Raw genomic sequence first — 20,826 nt, 5'->3', positions numbered from 1 at the left:
AACCTGTCCCCCCTGAGCCCCCACAGCGCCGCCTGCAGAGGGAATCCCGAGGCTTCCCCTGACCGCGACTCTTTGAACCTAAAGTCCCGACGCCTGGGAGAGACCCTGCACCCGCAGCCCCCAGGACCTGAAGGACCGGACTTTCACTGGAGAAGTGACCCCCAGGAGTCCCTCTCCCTTGCCCAAGTGGAGGTTTCCCCGAGGAACCCCCCCCTTGCCTGCCTGCAGCGCTGAAGAGATCCCGAGATCTCTCATAGACTAACATTGCGAACCCGACGCCTGTTTCCACACTGCACCCGGCCGCCCCCGCGCTGCTGAGGGTGAAATTTCTGTGTGGGCTTGTGTCCCCCCCCGGTGCCCTACAAAACCCCCCTGGTCTGCCCTCCGAAGACGCGGGTACTTACCTGCAAGCAGACCGGAACCGGGGCACCCCCTTCTCTCCATTCTAGCCTATGTGGTTTGGGCACCACTTTGAACTCTGCACCTGACCGGCCCTGAGCAGCTGGTGTGGTGACTTTGGGGTTGCTCTGAACCCCCAACGGTGGGCTACCTTGGACCAAGAACTGAACCCTGTAAGTGTCTTACTTACCTGGTAAAACTAACAAAAACTTACCTCCCCCAGGAACTGTGAAAATTGCACTAAGTGTCCACTTTTAAAACAGCTATTTGTCAATAACTTGTAAAGTATACATGCAATTTTTATGATTTGAAGTTCCTAAAGTACTTACCTGCAATACCTTTCGAATGAGATATTACATGTAGAATTTGAACCTGTGGTTCTTAAAATAAACTAAGAAAAGATATTTTTCTATACAACAACCTATTGGCTGGATTTGTCTCTGAGTGTGTGTACCTCATTTATTGTCTATGTGTATGTACAACAAATGCTTAACACTACTCCTTGGATAAGCCTACTGCTCGACCACACTACCACAAAATAGAGCATTAGTATTATCTATTTTTACCACTATTTTACCTCTAAGGGGAACCCTTGGACTCTGTGCATGCTATTCCTTACTTTGAAATAGCACATACAGAGCCAACTTCCTACACATGCGTTGTATAATCTTTTGGAAATTTTGAACCCTTTGTGGACTTGGAGTGGCTATTCCCCTTGTTGTATCTATTGTCGCTCCTAGGTATTGTTGTACCTTGCACGGCAGAATGTGTGATTTCGCATAGTTGATGGTGAAACCGAGTTTGTAGAGGGTTTGTATGACCTGATCTGTGTGGTGTGAGCACCTTGTCAATGAGTCGGTCTTGATTAGCCAGTCGTCTAGATACGGGAATACGTGTATTTGCTGCCTTCTGATGTGTGCAGCCACTACTGCTAGGCACTTTGTGAAGACTCTTGGTGCAGTTGTTAAACCGAACGGCAACACTTTGAATTGGTAATGTATTCCTTTGAATACGAACCTTAGGTATTTCCTGTGCGACGGATGTATTGGTATGTGGAAATACGCGTCTTTGAGATCTAAGGTTGTCATGTAATCTTGTTGCTTTAGCAATGGTAACACTTTCTGTAGCGTGACCATGTGAAAGTGTTCGGATTTGATGTATGTGTTTAGTGTTCTGAGGTCTAGGATTGGTCTCAGTGTTTTGTCCTTCTTTGGTATTAGAAAGTACAGTGAGTAAACCCCTGTATTTGTTTGTGTATCTGGTACCAGTTCTATTGCGTTCTTTTGCAGTAATGCTTGAACTTCTATTTCTAGGAGGTCCGAATGTTGTTTTGATATATTTTGTGTTTTTGGTGGTATGTTTGGAGGGATTTGTACAAATTCTATGCAATAACCATGTTGGATAATTGCTAAGACCAAAGTGTCTGTTGTTATGCTCTCCCACTCTTGGTAATACTGACTTATTCTTCCCCCCACTGGTGTTGTGTGGAGGGGATGAGTGACGTGTGAGTCACTGTTTGTTTGTAGGTGTTTTGGGGCCTTGAAATTTTCCCCTGCTTCTGGGGAATTGTCCCCCTCTGAATTGGCCCCGAAAGCCTCCCCTTTGGTACTGTCCCTGGTAGGTGGACGGTGTTGACTGTGAGGTACTGGGTTGTGTGGATTGACCCCGAAACCCCCCTCTAAAGGTTGTCTTGCGGAAGGTGTTGAAAGTGCCTCTGCTCTGCGGGGAGTAGAGCGCGCCCATGGCTTTTGCAGTGTCAGTGTCCTTTTTAAGCTTCTCAATTGCGTGTCCACTTCAGGTCCGAACAATTGTTGCTCATTGAATGGCATATTGAGCACCGCCTGCTTTATCTCTGGTTCGTAGCCACGCGTGCCTTCGGATGGTTACTGCTGTGTTAACCGTTCTTGCTGCTGTGTCCGCTGCGTCCATAGAGGAGCGTATCTGGAGATGTTTTGGCCCTCCTCAACCACTTGTTTCGCCCTCTTTTGTAGTTCTGTGGGTAGATGCTCAATGAGGTGTTGCATCTCATCCCAGTGGGCTCTGTCATATCGCGCTAGGAGCGCTTGAGAGTTTGCGATGCGCCACTGGTTTGCAGCCTGTACTGCGACCCTTTTACTGGATGCATCGAACTTTCGGCTCTCCTTATCTGGGGGTGGTGCATCGCCCGATGTGTGGGAGTTTGCTCTCTTGCGAGCCGCCCCTACCACAACCGAATCTGGTGGCAGTTGTGAGGTGATGAAAGCTGGGTCTGTGGGAGGTGCTTTATATTTTTTTTCCACCCTCTGTGTTATTGCCCTACCTTTGACAGGCTCTTTGAATATGTCCTTTGCGTGCCTTAGCATTCCTGGGAGCATAGGCAGGCTTTGGTAGGTGCTATGTGCGGAAGAGAGGGTGTTGAAGAGGAAGTCATCTTCGACAGGCTCCGAGTGTAGAGACACGTTGTGGAACTCTGCTGCTCTAGCCACCACTTGTGAATATGCTGTGCTGTCTTCCGGTGGTGAGGGCTTTGTAGGATACGCCTCAGGACTGTTGTCCGACACAGGGGCGTCGTATAAGTCCCAATGATGGAGGAGAGGGTGGCGGAGTTACCTTCTTCACCAGTTTTGTTTGTGGTGTTTTTTCTTGTTGGAATTCTAGTCTCCTCTTCCTCCTAATAGGGGGAAGGGTGCTTATTTTCCCTGTTCCACTCTGTATAAAAATCCTCTTTTGAGTGTGGTCCACCTCGGTGGATTGTAATTCCTCTTCGAATCTATGCTTTCGCATTTGAGAGGACAGTGATTGTTCCTCTGAATAGGAACCGGTAGTTGGCTCGGTTGCGGGTCGTTTTGGCACCGAAACCATGTCCACGCTCTTTTTCGGCTCCGAGGCGACTTTCCTCTTTTTCGGAGTCGACCCCTCTCGGCGTCGATCCTCCTCGGTGCCGCTGTCTCTGCGTCGATCTTTGCCGGCAGCACTATCTCGGTCCCGAGATGGCTGGGTGCCTGTGTCTCGACCCGAGTCGGACGATCTCGGCACTATTTCGGCCTTCTTCAGTGCCGATGGTCGGTCACCGAGTTTATGGGTTGAGCCATGGCCTGATGGCAGTGGCGTCCCCTGGGCCTTGTCAGTTTTCTTATGTGCTATCTTTGACGTCTTACTCACTGTTTCATGGTCGTCGAATTCGTCCGAGTCCGATTCATGGATCGAGAAGGCTTCTACTTCTTCTTGTTCCTCAAAATCTCGGTGTCCTGTCGGCGTGGACGCCATTTGCAGTCTTCTGGCTCGGCGGTCACGGAGCGTTTTTCGGGACCGAAACGCACGACATGCCTCACAAGTTTCTTCCCTGTGCTCGGGCGACAGGCACAGGTTACAGACCGAATGTTGGTCTGTATATGGGTATTTGTTGTGGCATTTAGGACAGAAACGGAACGGGGTCCGTTCCATCAGCGTCGATGTCACACACGGTCGGGCCGACCAGGCCCCGACGGGGGATCGAAAACTACCCCGAAGGGCAACGGAGATGTTATCGTATCGATGCGATGTCGATGCTATCTAACCCGATCCCGAACGCAACAATACCGACGTAATTTTCCGATTTTGAGCTAACTTTCCGTTCCGAAACCCGGAGCGAAAGGAACACGTCCGAACCCGATGGCGGAAAGAAAACAATCGAAGATGGAGTCGACGCCCATGCGCAATGGAGACAAAGAGGAGGAGTCCCTCGGTCCCGTGACTCGAAACACTTCTTCGAAGAAAAACAACTTGTAACACTCCGACCCAACACCAGATGGCGGGCTATGCACAACATGTGTATCTATAGCGACAGATGCCATCGAACCCAGGAGTACCCATCTCCTCTGGCCTGAGCGACCAAGTGCAGAGGGTTCTTAGACATTCGGGAGTCAGTCACAGGCAGCTGTCGCGGTGGAGGGGGCCCACAGAAACAGGCTGCAGGTGTTGACTGGGGGACCAGTCCAGGTGAACCCACAAGTGGCCTAAAGTCTCACGAACCTGGGGGATGCAGACACACCAGTGGGTCCTCCTCTTCTTGGTGTGGGGCGTCCGGATGCAGAGGTGCAGTGGACCATTAGATTGCAGTCACTGGAGGCAGTTGCAGTTGAGGGGGTCTGCAAAAAGAGGCTGCAGGCATCAGAGTGAAGTTTGCAGGGGGAAATCTCATTAATTACGTGCTCTGGAGAGGCTGAGAAACACATTGGCACCACTGGCCCACTTCAACACAGGGCTGGGAGGCTTGGGTGCAGTGGTGCTGTCCAGCGTCAGGTTTTGGCGGTCCGGAGTCCTATTCAGCCATTCTTGGGTGCCTGTAAGGATGCAGAGGAACAGCTTTGCTACTCCACTGGAGTTCTCTTGCACTGGGTGAAGGATGGCAGTCTTCCCGGGCTTTTGAAAGTTTCAGCATCTGTGGGATGAGGCAACTTTGGCACTATTGTCAAAGTTATCAGGCTGGCTGGCAGGGATGGCCCGAGTCCATCACTGGTCTTCAGTTCTCACTTATACGTCTCGGGAGTGAACGGGATAGGATTTCCTGGCGCCAGGAGCTTGCCTAAATACTGAATATAGGGACATTCCGGCAAGTGTACTGCAGTAACCAAGGGGCTACTTACTCCTCCTAGGGTCACTACACCCCCTATATGACCACTTCCTGTGTGAAGTGGGCATAACCCTGTCCTAGTGTTCCTAATTTGGCCAAAACCAAGATGTCAGGCTTCTAAATGTTGCATCCACATTAGGCAGCTGCCTTAGGAGTGGTTCTGACCTGAGAGGTGGGCACGCCTCCCTGACTACTAATTTTACCACCTTGTGTAGGTGCCAAATGGATCCTAGGGGGTGGTGGTTGGCATTTTCTCTTTTGAGATAGCCAGATCCTGGTCCACTCATTAGGTCTGAGAATTGACAGACATAGCAGGGCCATATCTGCTCTTGCAGAAATGCCCGCACATGTAATATAGTACATCCTGCCTCAGGGCTGGAAGGCGTGCTGTAGGGGCGAGACATGCAGTGTTGACATGCAGTGTTGAGACATGGCACTACAGGCTGTGTGCCATGTCATGTTTTCACTTTTAGCTGCACCCAGACACACAGCCTGTAACGGCAGTCTGTATGTGCTGGGTGAGGGGTCCCTGAGGGTGGCAAAATACATGCGTCAGCCCTCGGGGACCCTTTCTGGTACCCATGCTCTAGGTACCAGGGAGTACCATTTATAAGGAACTTACTGGGATGCCAAAAGTTTGGCCGACTGGGTAACAATTGCACGGTTTTAGGGAAAGTGATCTGACACTGGGGACCTGGTTAGCAGGAACCCAGTGCACTTTCAGTATCACTGCATCAAATAGCAAGCAAAAAGTGGCATTGACCATGTAAAAAAAGGGGGACTTTAATACAAATGGTCACAAGTTTGCTGGTTAAAGAAAGAAACAGTGTCAAACAGAGCCCTTACACTGTGTATGGCTGAATCCTTTTTGATGGTACCAAGTAGGTTCTGGGCAGTTTCACAGATTATCTAAGATCAGCTAGACCCCTTAATGAGTCAGATAAGCATCCAGGTAAGTATAAGAGAAATACCACCCTAAGGGTTAAGTTTATGGTGAAGATTGAAAGAACAGCAGGAAAACCAAAACGCAGTGTTGTGTTTTGGTTGTGCTGGTTTCTGGGGGTAAAATAAAGGGAGTTCCCTTTAGATGAGAATCTATGAAAGATGCAGATGCTAGAAAACTGCAGTTACAGTGAAGTAACTTATTTTCTTCTCTAATATTGGATCTTGCATAGATTCACATACTTGAGCCAGAATACACGCTGTATTTGTATGTATCTTGGAGTATTAGCGCAAATATCGGATGATGGGTACATTATATTCATATGCAATTTAATATATATAATACACACACATATCATACATTACAATTTGTAAAAACACAAACACATGGACCCAAGAAAGACTCCCCTTATTCAGGTAAGTGGTGGATTAAACCTGTCCAACTGCTGCATCACTGCCCTGTGGCAAGTCCAGATAATAATCCTGCATGAATTATATGCAAAGTTTTACAAGTCGCAGCACGACATATCTTCACAAGAGACACTTTCACAAACAAAGTAGTTGAGGTGGAAACTACACTAGTTGAGCGCACCCTTGTTTTCTCTGTGCGGGGCTTGCTAGTCTTTGATTGGCAGAACTCGATTGTATCTCAAATTCATTGAGCAATGGTTGTCATCGTGACTGGAGCACCCTTACAAGTGTGTCCATCTGAGTCAAACAGTTGGTCAGATCTCATGAGCTGCTTAGTGCGATGCAAGTAGGATTTTAGATATCATTTGATACATAGCACATGAATAGACCTCTCAGTTGGTTATGTTGGATTCGGGAAGAAAGTCTAAATGTAGGATCATTGAAGCAAAATCCAAAGAAACCTTGGGATTACATTTTTGGATTGGGTCTGTGAAGTACTAAATTGCCTGTGAGGCACAAGAAGGTTCTTGAGTTGGGAAAGCCTGCATCTCCTCTACCCTCCTGGTCAGTGAGCGCTAGTAACAAGGTGACCTTCCATGAGAGAAATATGAGCTCTGCTCTGTTAACAGGTTCAAATGACCTCTTCATGAGTTGAAATAGAACCAAGCTCAGGTGCTCGTCAAGAGAAGGAGCCCTTAATGGAGGAAGACTGTGAATTATTCTTTCATGAACTGTTTGATGATTCTGAAAGAGCAGAAAAGAGAAAATGTGATGAGCATCTATATCTTGATATTGCTGCAAGCAGTACCTTAACGGACATGTACCAATAGTAACTCAGATAGCAAGAGGAGATAGGATAGATATTTGCCAGATTATGCGAATAGAGGATGTAGGTTTGATTTCTGGCATTTCCATTATCGTTTACATATCTTTATCGTGGCTTCCACCTTGACTTGGAGAGAATACATCTATAGTCCTAAGGAATATGGAGATCTTTGAGTTCATGGAATTTAGGAGCTGTGCGCATAAGAGGAGAGAGGTCGTGTCAGGTGAAGAACCTGGCCTTAGTTAATCATCAAAAGTTTACAGGATGTTGGTAGATGAATGTGGTTGTATTCTGATAGCAGGATAAGCTCCATGAACCAATGCTTTGTGGGCCACCTGGAGGCTATCAAGATATGAGAACACCTTTTCGCTTCCCTCATGCTGAGAGCCTATGGTATTAAAGATATAGGGGAAAAGGGTAAGCATAGATCCTGGACCATTTCCCCACCATCCTGGATGTGGATGCCAACTGACACAGAACTGACATTTGCAGTTTTCATTTTTTGCAAAGAGATCTAGAGTCAGGTTGCCCCCCGAACAAGATCATAGTTAGCGCCAACTGATCAAACTCCCATTCATGGAGGCGGTTTTCATTACTGCTTAGCAAGTCTAAAATTTCTAGTGACAGGAACATGTTCGGCTCAAAGAGTTATTCTGTATGTCGTTAGCTGGCTCCAGATTTCCTGATCTTCCTTGGACAGCGCCACTAATCATGTGCTGCTTTGTTTATTCACATATTGCATGCTGGTGGTATTGTCCGTGCAAAATAACACCAACTATCCTGGTATCATTGCCAGGAAAGCTTGTAGACTGAGTAGATGGGGCAGAGCTCCTGGCAATTGACATGTATGCTCTTCTGGAGCATAGGCCACTTTCCTTAAATTTGCAGGTTCTATAGATGACCGACACAGCTCTTTAGGGAGGCATCCTTAGTCAATACGAAGTGAAGTATTTGAGATAAGCACCTGAAGTCCTCTGACAGATGGGAGGCCTGGGACCACCAGGCTAGCACTTCCATCATACCTGTGAGAAATTCACTAGGCCCTTCAACAAATATTTTGTTTTAATCTATTGTTTTTGCAGCTGTTCCTGTAAGGTTCTCATTTCAAGAGGGACCATAATGATTGCTGAGGACAAAGCTAATTGAACAGACGCACTGAAATAATTTTTTTTCGTTCCAGAGCCAGTTCATAGAGCCTTTGTTGCTTGTCTTGGCATAGAAAGTCCTTGCCTTGGACAATATCTAGTGTTGCAGCAAAGGAACAGTATTTCCTTGGATGGAGGAGTTGAGGATCTTTGATTACTCACAAGGAGAACTACTTTGTGAACCAACTTTAGGCAAGGTCTGTGGCCTTGGATGCTTGAAATGCCTTAGGTGCTTTTATCAACCAGTTGTCGAAGTAGGAGGAACACCCGATGACTATCCTTCCTGAAAAAAGCTTATTTGAAGCCAAATGTGAGAACTTTGATGCGTGGATGGGAATGCAGAAGTATGAATCCTGTATATGCAGAGCTGTCATGTGGTATCGGAAAGGGTGACCACGTAAAAGGATTGATTCTGGAAATACTTCTGTTTAATTTCCATAGATCTATGATGGATTGCCACTCCTCTGTTAACGTGTGTGAGGAAAAAATGAAAAGAGTAACCTGTTCCTTGCTCAGAATGTGGGCCTTTCTCTATGAAACCTTTGGTTAGTGCAGCTAGCACTCCCTTCCGAAGCAGATTGAGATGAGGTGGGCCCCCTCGTTTTGGCAGAGTAGTGAGAAAAATCTGGGGGAACTCAGTCTGTGTGTGATGAGATGCAGGATTTATTTGTCCAATGCTATTTTCTGCCATAGATTACAAAATGTTGGCATGGTTTCTCCCACAGGATGGCATAAACAGCACCAGAACGCTGTCACTGTAAGTAAGCTAAAGTAAGGGCTACTGAGAGGGTTGATAAGTCTGATACCTCTAGTATCCTCCTTGATACTGATAAGTGTCTCTTTCACGGGCCCCTCTAAAAAGGTGCTTCTTTCGGAATTGAAATGTGCCAAATGATCTTGCTGTGTCAGAGTCAGCCTTGACTGATTGCAAGGCATCGTCGACAACCTTGCCAAACAGAATGTTGGCATGGTAAAGAAAAAATATTAGATACATTTGCAACTCAGTTTCTAAATGTTGTGACCTTGAACCAACCTTGGCATGTAAGGACCAATGACCATGCCCGCTGTGGGAATCCCTTTGAAGCTATACCTATAGCGCAATCCATGCTGTCGCATGAGGAAGTTTGGCCACCCCCTGCAGAATTTTGTTTTTGTATTTTGTCTTCCGGCAGAAATTGTATATATGTGGCAATGTCTGACCACAGCTGGTGGTTATACCTGCCCCTTATTGCCAGTGAATTAGCAGCCCGTGCAGTAGCCACAGACATAATTGTGAATGTTTCTTTGCTCCTTAGGTGGGGTTAAGAGTGACAGGGTTTTCCATGATTGTAATTCCTCCTCAATATATCAACCATTGGAATAGGTTTTGCAACTCTTTCATTTAAAATCAAAGAAAAACAAACTGATTTCTTGTTTGCTATTGGAAGCTGGAAGCATTTGGCCCCTCGTTCTCAAAGGGTATGGAAACCATCAAAAATTATCTGGATTGTGTGTGTTTTGTTCTTGTTGACTATTACATGCTTTCGTAGTCATTGGTACTGTCATCAAGATAGTCGTAGAGGATGGAGTCATAGACTAGGCTGCCATAGACGTGGCTGCTGTAGACATGGTTGTCATAGAGGATGGAGTCATAGATGAGGCCGCCGTAGACGTGGCCAACTGTAGACATGGTTGTCGTAGACGAGGCAGTCAGACGTGGTTGTCGTAGATACAACCATCTTAAATGTGACCATCATACATCTGACCGTGGTCGACGAGGCCATCGCACACAACAGTCATAGATGAGGCCCTTCGTAGACGAGGCTGTCATAGCTGACAATAATAGTCAACATAGTTGTAGTAGTCAACTTTGTCACATAACTGTTGTTAACGATGATTTTGAAGGTGGTTTTGCCATAAAGGCCTTATTGTCAGGTTAGGAGAACCTGCCTGATGTAATGTCAGAGTTGAAGAATGAGTTGAGGGTCGGCCTCTGAGGGAGTTGTTTCCAATTTTGTCTCTCTGCGAGAAGTGCCTATGAAGACTCATGGTAACTCTTATGGCTTTTCTACGCACCTTCTGGGGAGCCTTGGCATGACCTTTCCCTCCGACTTCTCCTGTAAGGTAAAAGAACCTTCCTGTCATCATAAGTGACAAATTTAAGTTACTGTAGCCCCAATAATAGCCTAATCTCAGAAAATGAGAGCTTTTGGGGAAAAGATTAGACATATTTGATAGCCTTTTCCTTGTTTTAAGCTATGACACATTAGTGCCAGGGTCAGAGAAATGAAAGGTGAAATATAATCTTGGATGATACAAAAAGTAGTAACAGCTGAAGAAACTGAACAGAGCTCAGAGTGACTCCCTTCACATGACGTGCAGTAGAAAATCCTAGGGACTTAGCCTCTGTTGCAGGTGTTCAAGACGATGCAGTCGCCTGACTGGTTATAGTTCAAATTTGGTCTTTTTAAAAAAGTACACAGGTTATTAAACTGACGTTTTCATTGCCATTATAGCTGATGGTAGTGACATATACTGCTTTATCATGGTACTGTGGGACTCCCATTTCGACTGGAAACGATTCAAGCATGTGAATCTATGAAATATCCAATAATGGAGAACTGGACTGACTGCTACTAAAAGGAGCATCATTCCCAAATCCTGGAGAATTTCCTAGGGTGCAGACAAGGGCAGAGATGAACTGAATGACTGTGGCAACTGAAAGTGTAAGGCATGGCCATTCTTCACCGCTGCATGGGTTTATGCATCAGTGGTTAACAGAGGCATCATCAAGAGTTAAAAGGCAAAAGGACAGATGTGCCTTGAAAGACCTGAAGAGCTCAGGAGTACAGCTTGGATGGCGCACAGCCATTTTATAATGCCAATCTTGTATTGCTGAAGGGCGTCATTGATTGACAGAATACATTAGGGTCTTCTTCATTAACAGCTTGATAACTATTTGTTCCGTACAACGAGCAGGAGCACAAATTCCTCTGGAGTGTAGTCAATGGTCAGGTGGGCGTACTAAAGCCCTCTTAACAGCAGGGCCCATACAACTGGGTGTGCTGGTATGAGCTTGCCTCATGCACAGACACTGGACTGGTATATTTAGTTAGAGGAAGTCGCTATCGTCACCAAAGTCTGACCTGGGAGGTTCTTTAACTAAAAAAATAGACTGGTTGGGAGGCTAGGTACTTAGTGTCTAACACATTTCGAATGGCACCTCTAAGAAAGTAGTCTTCCAAATTTCTTGAGCCGCCATCTAAAACTGTTCTTTAATGGTAGAGTTGAGTTGTTGCAGCCAACATATAATAGATGACTTAATTCTCCAGTGGGATGTCAGGGTCTCAAGATACAGCATTGTCAAAGGCTCAGACATAATAGTACGACAGCACCTGTTTGGATGAAGGTCCTCAAGGTAATCGGTACTGGTTACAATGCCCAGCTCTTCCAACTGAATTCTCACCCGAGGACGATGCCTGGTAAATAGATAATCAGACAAAAAGTAGAACTCAGAGCAAAGCCAGCTCTTATCCCAGCTATTACTGGTATGATTGATCACAAAAGTCATCCTATTGCAATTTAGGACAATACTTTTGGGAAAGGCGAAATGGAGGTGGAAGGAAACAAAGCCAGCGGAAAGTCCAAATGGGACTGGGTTTCAATACTGACTGCCAATAGCAGAAGAAGCTCCCGCAAGCCCTATTTGTGAATTAGTGAGTCCAGTGAATTGTAGCATGACAAACTACATGGAGGGACATACTTCTTGGTGTGGTAGACAGTGCCTTGTCAGCCTCCCAATATTACTGATGTAGTGGGGTGTCAATAGAGGCTAACAGTAGGGCGGGGTCATTCAGTACTCCTTATAGTACTTTTTTGTGCTCCAAAGAGGTGCGTCCCTTATTTTCCACCTGCACAGGACTGTATCTGAGTTCAGCCCTTTGGAGAAAGAGGAGTCAAATGTATGTTGCATTACCTCAGCAGGTTTGGATAGGTGTAGGAAGTTGGCTCTGTATGCACTATTTCAAAGTAAGGAATAGTATGCACAGAGTCCAAGGGTTCCCCTTAGAGGTAAGAGAGTGGCAAAAAGAGATAATACTAATGCTCTATTTTGTGGTAGTGTGGTCGAGCAGTAGGCTTATCAAAGGAGTAGTGTTAAGCATTTGTTGTACACACACAAGCAATAAATGAGGAACACACACTCAGACAATTCCAGGCCAATAGGTTTTTGTATAGAAAAATATATTTTCTTAGTTTATTTTAAGAACCACAGGTTCAAATTTTACATGTAATACTTCAAATGAAAGGTATTGCAGGTAGGTACTTTGAATTAGCAAAATAGCATATACAGTGTAGGAAGTTGGCTCTGTATGTGCTATTTCAAAGTAAGGAATAGCATGCACAGAGTCCAAGGGTTCCCCTTAGAGGTAAAATAGTGGTAAAAAGAGATAATACTAATGCTCTATTTTGTGGTAGTGTGGTCGAGCAGTAGGCTTATCCAAGGAGTAGTGTTAAGCATTTGTTGTACATACACATAGACAATAAATGAGGTACACACACTCAGAGACAAATCCAGCCAATAGGTTTTGTTATAGAAAAATCTCTTTTCTTAGTTTATTTTAAGAACCACAGGTTCAAATTTAACATGTAATATCTTGTTTGAAAGGTATTGCAGGTAAGTACATTAGGAACTTTGAATCATTTCAATTGCATGTATACTTTTCAAGTTATTGACAAATAGCTATTTCAAAAGTGGAAACTTAGTGCAATTTTCACAGTTCCTGGGGGAGGTAAGTTTTTGTTAGTTTTACCAGGTAAGTAAGACACTTACAGGGTTCAGTTCTTGGTCCAAGGTAGCCCACCGTTGGGGGTTCAGAGCAACCCCAAAGTCACCACACCAACAGCTCAGGGCCGGTCAGGTGCAGAGTTCAAAGTGGTGCCCAAAACGCATAGGCTAGAATGGAGAGAAGGGGGTGCCCCGGTTCCGGTCTGCTTGCAGGTAAGTACCCGCGTCTTCGGAGGGCAGACCAGGGGGGGTTTTGTAGGGCACCGGGGGGGACACAAGCCCACACAGAAATTTCACCCTCAGCGGCGCGGGGGCGGCCGGGTGCAGTGTTAGAACAAGCGTCGGGTTCGCAATGTAAGTCAATGAGAGATCAAGGGATCTCTTCAGCGCTGCAGGCAGGCAAGGGGGGGCTTCCTCGGGGAAACCTCCACTTGGGCAAGGGAGAGGGACTCCTGGGGGTCACTTCTGCAGTGAAAGTCCGGTCCTTCAGGTCCTGGGGGCTGCGGGTGCAGGGTCTTTTCCAGGCGTCGGGACTTAGGTTTCAGAGAGTCGCAGTCAGAGGAAGCCTCGGGATTCCCTCTGCAGGCGGCGCTGTGGGGGCTCAGGGGGGACAGGTTTTGGTACTCACAGTCGGAGAGTAGTCCGGGGGTCCTCCCTGAGGTGTTGGTTCTCCACCAGCCGAGTCGGGGTCGCCGGGTGCAGTGTTGCAAGTCTCACGCTTCTTGCGGGGAGTTGCAGGGGTCTTTAAAGCTGCTCCTTGAAACAAAGTTGCAGTCTTTTTGGAGCAGGTCCGCTGTCCTCAGGAGTTTCTGGTCGTCGTCGAAGCAGGGCAGTCCTCAGAGGATTCAGAGGTCGCTGGTCCCTTTGGAAGGCGTCGCTGGAGCAGAGTTCTTTGGAAGGCAGGAGACAGGCCGGTGAGTTTCTGGAGCCAAGGCAGTTGTTGTCTTCTGGTCTTCCTCTGCAGGGGTTTTCAGCTGGGCAGTCCTTTTTGTTGTCGCAGGAATCTAATTTTCTAGGGTTCAGGGTAGCCCTTAAATACTAAATTTAAGGGCGTGTTTAGGTCTGGGGGGTTAGTAGCCAATGGCTACTAGCCCTGAGGGTGGGTACACCCTCTTTGTGCCTCCTCCCAAGGGGAGGGGGTCACAATCCTAACCCTATTGGGGGAATCCTCCATCTGCAAGATGGAGGATTTCTAAAAGTTAGAGTCACTTCAGCTCAGGACACCTTAGGGGCTGTCCTGACTGGCCAGTGACTCCTCCTTGTTGCTTTCTTTGTTCCCTCCAGCCTTGCCGCCAAAAGTGGGGGCCGTGGCCGGAGGGGGCGGGCAACTCCACTAAGCTGGAGTGCCCTGCTGGGCTGTGACAAAGGGGTGAGCCTTTGAGGCTCACCGCCAGGTGTCACAGCTCCTGCCTGGGGGAGGTGTTAGCATCTCCACCCAGTGCAGGCTTTGTTACTGGCCTCAGAGTGACAAAGGCACTCTCCCCATGGGGCCAGCAACATGTCTCTAGTGTGGCAGGCTGCTGGAACTAGTCAGCCTACACAGACAGTCGGTTAAGTTTCAGGGGGCACCTCTAAGGTGCCCTCTGGGGTGTATTTTGCAATAAAATGTACACTGGCATCAGTGTGCATTTATTGTGCTGAGAAGTTTGATACCAAACTTCCCAGTTTTCAGTGTAGCCATTATGGTGCTGTGGAGTTCGTGTTTGACAGACTCCCAGACCATATACTCTTATGGCTACCCTGCACTTACAATGTCTAAGGTTTTGTTTAGACACTGTAGGGGTACCATGCTCATGCACTGGTACCCTCACCTATGGTATAGTGCACCCTGCCTTAGGGCTGTAAGGCCTGCTAGAGGGGTGTCTTACCTATACTGCATAGGCAGTGAGAGGCTGGCATGGCACCCTGAGGGGAGTGCCATGTCGACTTACTCGTTTTGTCCTCACTAGCACACACAAGCTGGCAAGCAGTGTGTCTGTGCTGAGTGAGAGGTCTCCAGGGTGGCATAAGACATGCTGCAGCCCTTAGAGACCTTCCTTGGCATCAGGGCCCTTGGTACTAGAAGTACCAGTTACAAGGGACTTATCTGGATGCCAGGGTCTGCCAATTGTGGATATAAAAGTACAGGTTAGGGAAAGAACACTGGTGCTGGGGCCTGGTTAGCAGGCCTCAGCACACTTTCAATTGTAAACATAGCATCAGAAAAGGCAAAAAGTCAGGGGGCAACCATGCCAAGGAGGCATTTCCTTACATACAGTTTTCACATAAATCACATATAGCTTTTTTTAAACTAGACAGTGCCATTTTCAACAGTTCCTGGGGGGAGTAAGAGTTTGTTAGTTTTTTGCAGGTAAGTAAACCACCTACGGGGTTCACGTTTGGGTCCAAGGTAGCCCACCGTTGGGGGTTCAGAGCAACCCCAAAGTTAACACACCAGCAGCTCTGGGCCAGTCAGGTGCAGAGGTAAAAGTGGTGCCCAAAACACAGGCTTCAATGGAGAAGGGGGTTCCCCGGTTCCAGTCTGCCAGCAGGTAAGTACCCGCGTCTTCGTAGGGCAGACCAGGGGGGTTTTGTAGGGCACCGGGGGGGGGGGGGACGGGACGACAAGTCCACACAGAAAGTACACCCTCAGCAGCACGGGGGCGGCCGGGTGCAGTGTGCAAACACGCGTCGGGTTTTCAATAGGTTTCAATGGGAGACCAATGGGTCTCTTCAGCGATGCTGGCAGGCAAGGGGGGGGGGGGGGGGGTCCTCGGGGTAGCCACCACCTGGGCAAGGGAGAGGGCCTCCTGGGGGTCACTCCTGCACTGAAGTTCGGATCCTTCAGGTCCTGGGGGCTCCGGATGCAGAGTCTTTACCAGGCGTCGGATCTTAGAAGCAGGCAGTCGCGGTCAGGGGGAGCCTCGGGATTCCCTCTGCAGGCGTCGCTGTTGGGGCTCAGGGGGGGCAACTCTGGCTACTCACGGTCACGCAGTCGCCGGGGAGCCCTCCCTGAAGTGACTGTTCTCCACAAGTCGAGCCGGGGGCATCGGTTGCAGAGTGACAAGTCTCACGCTTCCGGCGGGAAACGCAAGTTGTTTCAAAGTTGCTGCTTTGTTTCAAAGATGCAGTCTTTGGTGAACAGGGCCCCTATCCTCGGGAGTTCTTGGTCCTTCTAGAGCAGGGCAGGCTCCTGAGGATTCAGAGGTCACTTGTCCCTGGGGAAAGCTTCGCTGGAGCAGTGTCTTTAGAAGTGGGGAGACAGGCCGGTAGAGCTGAGGCCAAAGCAGTTGGTGTCTCCGTCTTCTCTGCAGGGTTTTTCAGCCTAGCAGTCCTCTTCTTAGGTTGCAGGAATCTGAGTTCCTAGGTTCTGGGGAGCCCTTAAATACTAAATGTAAGGGCGTGTTTAGGTATGGGGGGTTAGTAGCCAATGGCTACTAGCCCTGAGGGTGGGTACACCCTCTTTGTGCCTCCTCCCAAGGGGAGGGGGTCACATTTCTATCCCTATTGGGGGGACTCCTCCATCTGCAAGATGGAGGATTTCTAAAAGTCAGAGTCACCTCAGGACACCTTAGGGGCTGTCCTGACTGGCCAGTGACGACTCCTTGTTTTTCTCATTATCTCCTCCGGCCTTGCCGCCAAAAGTGGGGCCGTGGCCGGAGGGGGCGGCAACTCCACTAGCTGGAGTGCCCTGTGGTGCTGTAACAAAGGGGGTGAGCCTTTGAGGCTCATCGCCAGGTGTTACAGTTCCTGCAGGGGGAGGTGTGAAGCATCTCCACCCAGTACAGGCTTTGTTACTACCCACAGAGTGACAAAGGCACTCTCCCCATGTGGCCAGCAACATGTCTCTAGTGTGGCAGGCTGCTAAAACCAGTCAGCCTACACAGATAGTCGGTTAAGGTTTCAGGGGGCATCTCTAAGGTGCCCTCTGGGGTGTATGTTACAATAAAATGTACACTGGCATCAGTGTGCATTTATTGTGCTGAGAAGTTTGATACCAAACTTCCAAGTTTTCAGTGTAGCCATTATGGTGCTGTGGAGTTCGTGCATGACAGACTCCCAGACCATATACTCTTATGGCTACCCTGCACTTACAATGTCTAAGGTTTTGCTTAGACACTGTAGGGGCACAGTGCTCATGCACTGGTGCCCTCACCTATGGTATAGTGCACTCTGCCTTAGGGCTGTAAGGCCTGCTAGAGGGGTGACTTATCTATACTGCACAGGCAGTGTGAGGTTGGCATGGCACCCTGAGGGAAGTGCCATGTCGACTTACTCGTTTTGTCCTCACCAGCACACACAAGCTGGCAAGCAGTGTGTCTGTGCTGAGTGAGGGGTCCCCAGGGTGGCATACGATATGCTGAGACCTTCCCTGGCATCAGGGGCCTTGGTACCAGGGGTAACAGTTACAGGGGACTTACCTGGATGCCAGGGTGTGCCAATTGTGAAAACAAAATTACAGGTTAGGGAAAGAACACTGGTGCTGGGGCCTGGTTAGCAGGCCTCAGCACACTTTCAAATCAAAACTTAGCATCAGCAAAGGCAAAAAGTCAGGGGGTAACCATGCCAAGGAGGCATTTCCTTACAATAGGACTGAGTCTGAACACAGGTGAAACTGGGATAGACTCCTTGGGGCAGGTCCCTGGTCCCCAGAGTATTCTGGTCCCGTACCAAGACAGTAAGAGTGGCAAAGCCTCTTACTGCAATGGGCCTGCTATCCCCATAACATGAAGACAGACTAGAGCAACCAGTGAATGCAGAGACATCATGGAGATATGTGCCCAGACAAGAGGCTGTGCTACACTCAAGAGTAAAACAAAGCCTCCGAAGCATGAGAAGATTGTTTGCAAAGGCCACTTCCCTAGATGAGGGCAAGAAAATCTGGTTAGAACAATCCGATTCTTACAGGGGAGAGTCTTGTGAACAGACACTTTCACCAGCCTCTGGTTACACTATCGTATTCCGGATTGCCAGTGATGCGAAGGATCCTGGTTCAGAGGAAGTCTTGCTGCCTTACTGGCAGAAAAGCAGACTCCGTCTCAGATAGTGCCATGCCGCCCACCCCCCACCAATGAGAACAGATCATGCAAGTCTGAAACCTCCTGAGTGACTGCAATTATGGTAGAACAAAAATTGCAAATGTGGTACATGGAGGTTGTGTATGTCAGCTGCTGAAAATGGCTGAGGGCACTATGTGTGGCTTGAAGGCAAAGTACTGCATCACAATAAAACAGAGCTAAGGAAAGAAGAGGTAGAAGGGGAAAATAGGAAGGAAAGATCCAAACAAAGAAGAAAGTTAAGAATTCACTCAGTGGAAGAAAGGAGGTTGCGATCCGCACCGCTCAGGGAGTGACTTGCAGTAGTGCACACTCTGGCAGAGATGGGTGTGTTCCATGTACGATGCACATCTGGTCTCACAACTGATGCACAAACCTCTGATGTGACCTTCACAGTCCAGAAACAACTACTGTAGCGATGACTGGCTACCCATATGTTGAGAATAAAAAAGCCACTGGCAGGAGTATTGCTGGGTAAATCAGGGGTGTCCAAATAGGTCTGGAGAGCTGAATTTATGCAAGATTTTGAGGACATCCACAAATGATAAAATATACAGTGAATTACACATGGATCGAGCAGTCACTGGGCTTATTCCATTTCATGAAACCTGAAAGTGCAATCTGGATTTTCAGTAGTTACAAACGGTGTTAAAAACCTGAGCAACTACATCTACTAAAAATATACAAAGCAACGCGTCTGCATAAAGAACAGGTTTTGAAGAGTAAGAACAAATAATGAACGGCATTTTGCTGACAGTACCTCCTTGAGGGGGTTATTGTGATAGGTTCAGGTCGACGTTTCAGTGAAGTCCGGACATCCAAATCTGTTGAAATAAAATTACATTTGTTATTAACCAAATAAGATCAACTAATGTCACAGTAATCTATTGGATTATTGTAGGAAACTGGACTATGTGGGGTGGTTGTGGGACGTCACCATGTAACAATGTCACAGTCTCTATCAAGTCCCGTTAAGGTCTTTGCCAAAAGCCTCAGGTCAGCCCCTGGGTAGCTGTGGCACTTAACAGTCAGGCTTAGTCAAAGGAGCAAGTGTAAAGCATTCAAAAGTACAAAAACAGTTAATAGGAGACAAAAATTTGATACAATTTTTAAAATAGTGTTTATTTTTAGCTTAAATTAGACACCAAAACAGTAAACATTTCAAGGAGAACAGGAGATTTGACTTTAATTTTAATCTAGAGCAGATATGCCCCTCTATGTCTTTGTCGATTCTTAGTCCTCGTAAGTGAACAAGAAAGACATTTTAATTACATGTGCGGGACACTGGTCAATAAGAGTTCCCAGCTACATGATGGGTTCACTGAAATAGAAGTGTTTGGTATCAAACATCACTTATTAATAAACACTCACTGATTCCAGTAATTGATTTATCAATACATGCACCCAGAGGGGCACCTTAGATGTGAGAGAGAGAGAGAGAGAGAGAGAGAGAGAGAGAGAGAGAGAGAGAGACAGACAGAGAGACAGAGAGAGAGAGGAGAGAGAGAGAGAGAGAGACAGACAGAGAGACAGAGAGAGAGAGAGAGAGAGAGAGAGGCAGAGAGAGAGAGAGGCAGAGAGAGGGAGAGAGGCAGAGAGAGGGAGAGAGAGAGAGAGAGGCAGAGAGAGAGAGGCAGAGAGAGAGAGGCAGAGAGAGAGAGAGGCAGAGAGAGAGAGGCAGACAGAGAGAGAGGCAGACAGAGAGAGAGGCAGACAGAGAGAGAGGCAGACAGAGAGAGAGGCAGACAGAGAGAGAGGCAGAGAGAGAGAGGCAGAGAGAGAGAGGCAGAGAGAGAGAGGCAGAGAGAGAGAGGCAGAGAGGAGAGAGGCAGAGAGAGAGAGGCAGACAGAGAGAGAGGCAGACAGAGAGAGAGGCAGACAGAGAGAGAGGCAGACAGAGAGAGAGGCAGACAGAGAGAGAGGCAGACAGAGAGAGAGGCAGAGAGAGAGAGGCAGAGAGAGAGAGGCAGAGAGAGAGAGGCAGAGAGAGAGAGGCAGAGAGAGAGAGGCAGAGAGAGAGAGGCAGAGAGAGAGAGGCAGAGAGAGAGAGGCAGAGAGAGAGGCAGAGAGAGAGGCAGAGAGAGAGGCAGAGAGAGAGGCAGAGAGAGAGGCAGAGAGAGAGGCAGAGAGAGAGAGAGACAGACAGAGAGAGAGACAGAGAGAGAGACAGAGAGAGAGAGACAGAGAGAGAGAGACAGAGAGAGAGAGGACAGAGAGAGAGAGACAGAGAGAGAGAGACAGAGAGAGAGAGACAGAGAGAGAGAGACAGAGAGAGAGAGACAGAGAGAGAGACAGAGAAGAGAGAGAGGCAGAGACAGAGAGAGAGAGACAGAGAGAGAGAGAGGCAGAGAGAGGCAGAGAGAGAGAGAGCAGAGGAGAGAGAGAGAGAGAGGCAGAGAGAGAGAAGAGAGCAGAGAGAGAGAGAGAGGCAGAGAGAGAGAGACAGAGAGAGAGAGAGCAGAGAGAGAGAGAGGCAGAGAGAGAGAGAGGCAGAGAGAGAGAGAGGCAGAGGAGAGAGAGAGAGGCAGAGAGAGAGAGAGGCAGAGAGAGAGAGAGGCAGAGAGGAGAGAGGCAGAGAGAGAGAGAGAGGCAGAGAGAGAGAGGCAGAGAGAGAGAGAGAGGCAGAGAGAGAGAGGAGAGGCAGAGAGAGAGAGAGAGGCAGAGAGAGAGAGAGAGGCAGAGAGAGAGAGGCAAGAGAGAGAGAGAGAAGA

At 47.9% G+C, this 20,826-nt stretch overlaps 2 protein-coding genes across 2 annotated transcripts in view; one reads left to right on the top strand and one right to left on the bottom strand.

The window, feature by feature from the left end:
• Positions 1-20,826, bottom strand: part of HAUS6 (HAUS augmin like complex subunit 6) — a 356,865-nt gene that overhangs the window by 161,356 nt on the left and 174,683 nt on the right. Inside the window, exon 15 of the mRNA XM_069239436.1 lies at positions 18,876-18,939. Coding sequence (XP_069095537.1) covers positions 18,876-18,939 — 64 coding nt within the window. The remainder of the gene's footprint in view (positions 1-18,875; positions 18,940-20,826) is intronic.
• LOC138253009 (trichohyalin-like) overlaps positions 19,062-20,826 on the top strand; it is a gene marked incomplete at its 3' end in the record, with an annotated part of 8,529 nt that continues 6,764 nt past the window's right edge. Inside the window, exons 1-2 of the mRNA XM_069205781.1 lie at positions 19,062-19,111; positions 19,548-20,610. Coding sequence (XP_069061882.1) covers positions 19,062-19,111; positions 19,548-20,610 — 1,113 coding nt within the window. The remainder of the gene's footprint in view (positions 19,112-19,547; positions 20,611-20,826) is intronic.

The sequence above is a fragment of the Pleurodeles waltl genome, chromosome 1_2 (genome assembly GCF_031143425.1).
Source record: "Pleurodeles waltl isolate 20211129_DDA chromosome 1_2, aPleWal1.hap1.20221129, whole genome shotgun sequence".
In the NCBI taxonomy this organism is placed as follows: Eukaryota; Metazoa; Chordata; class Amphibia; order Caudata; family Salamandridae; genus Pleurodeles; species Pleurodeles waltl.
The sequence above is the reverse complement of the archived record's forward strand: the minus strand, read 5'-3'. Positions and strand labels throughout refer to the sequence as shown.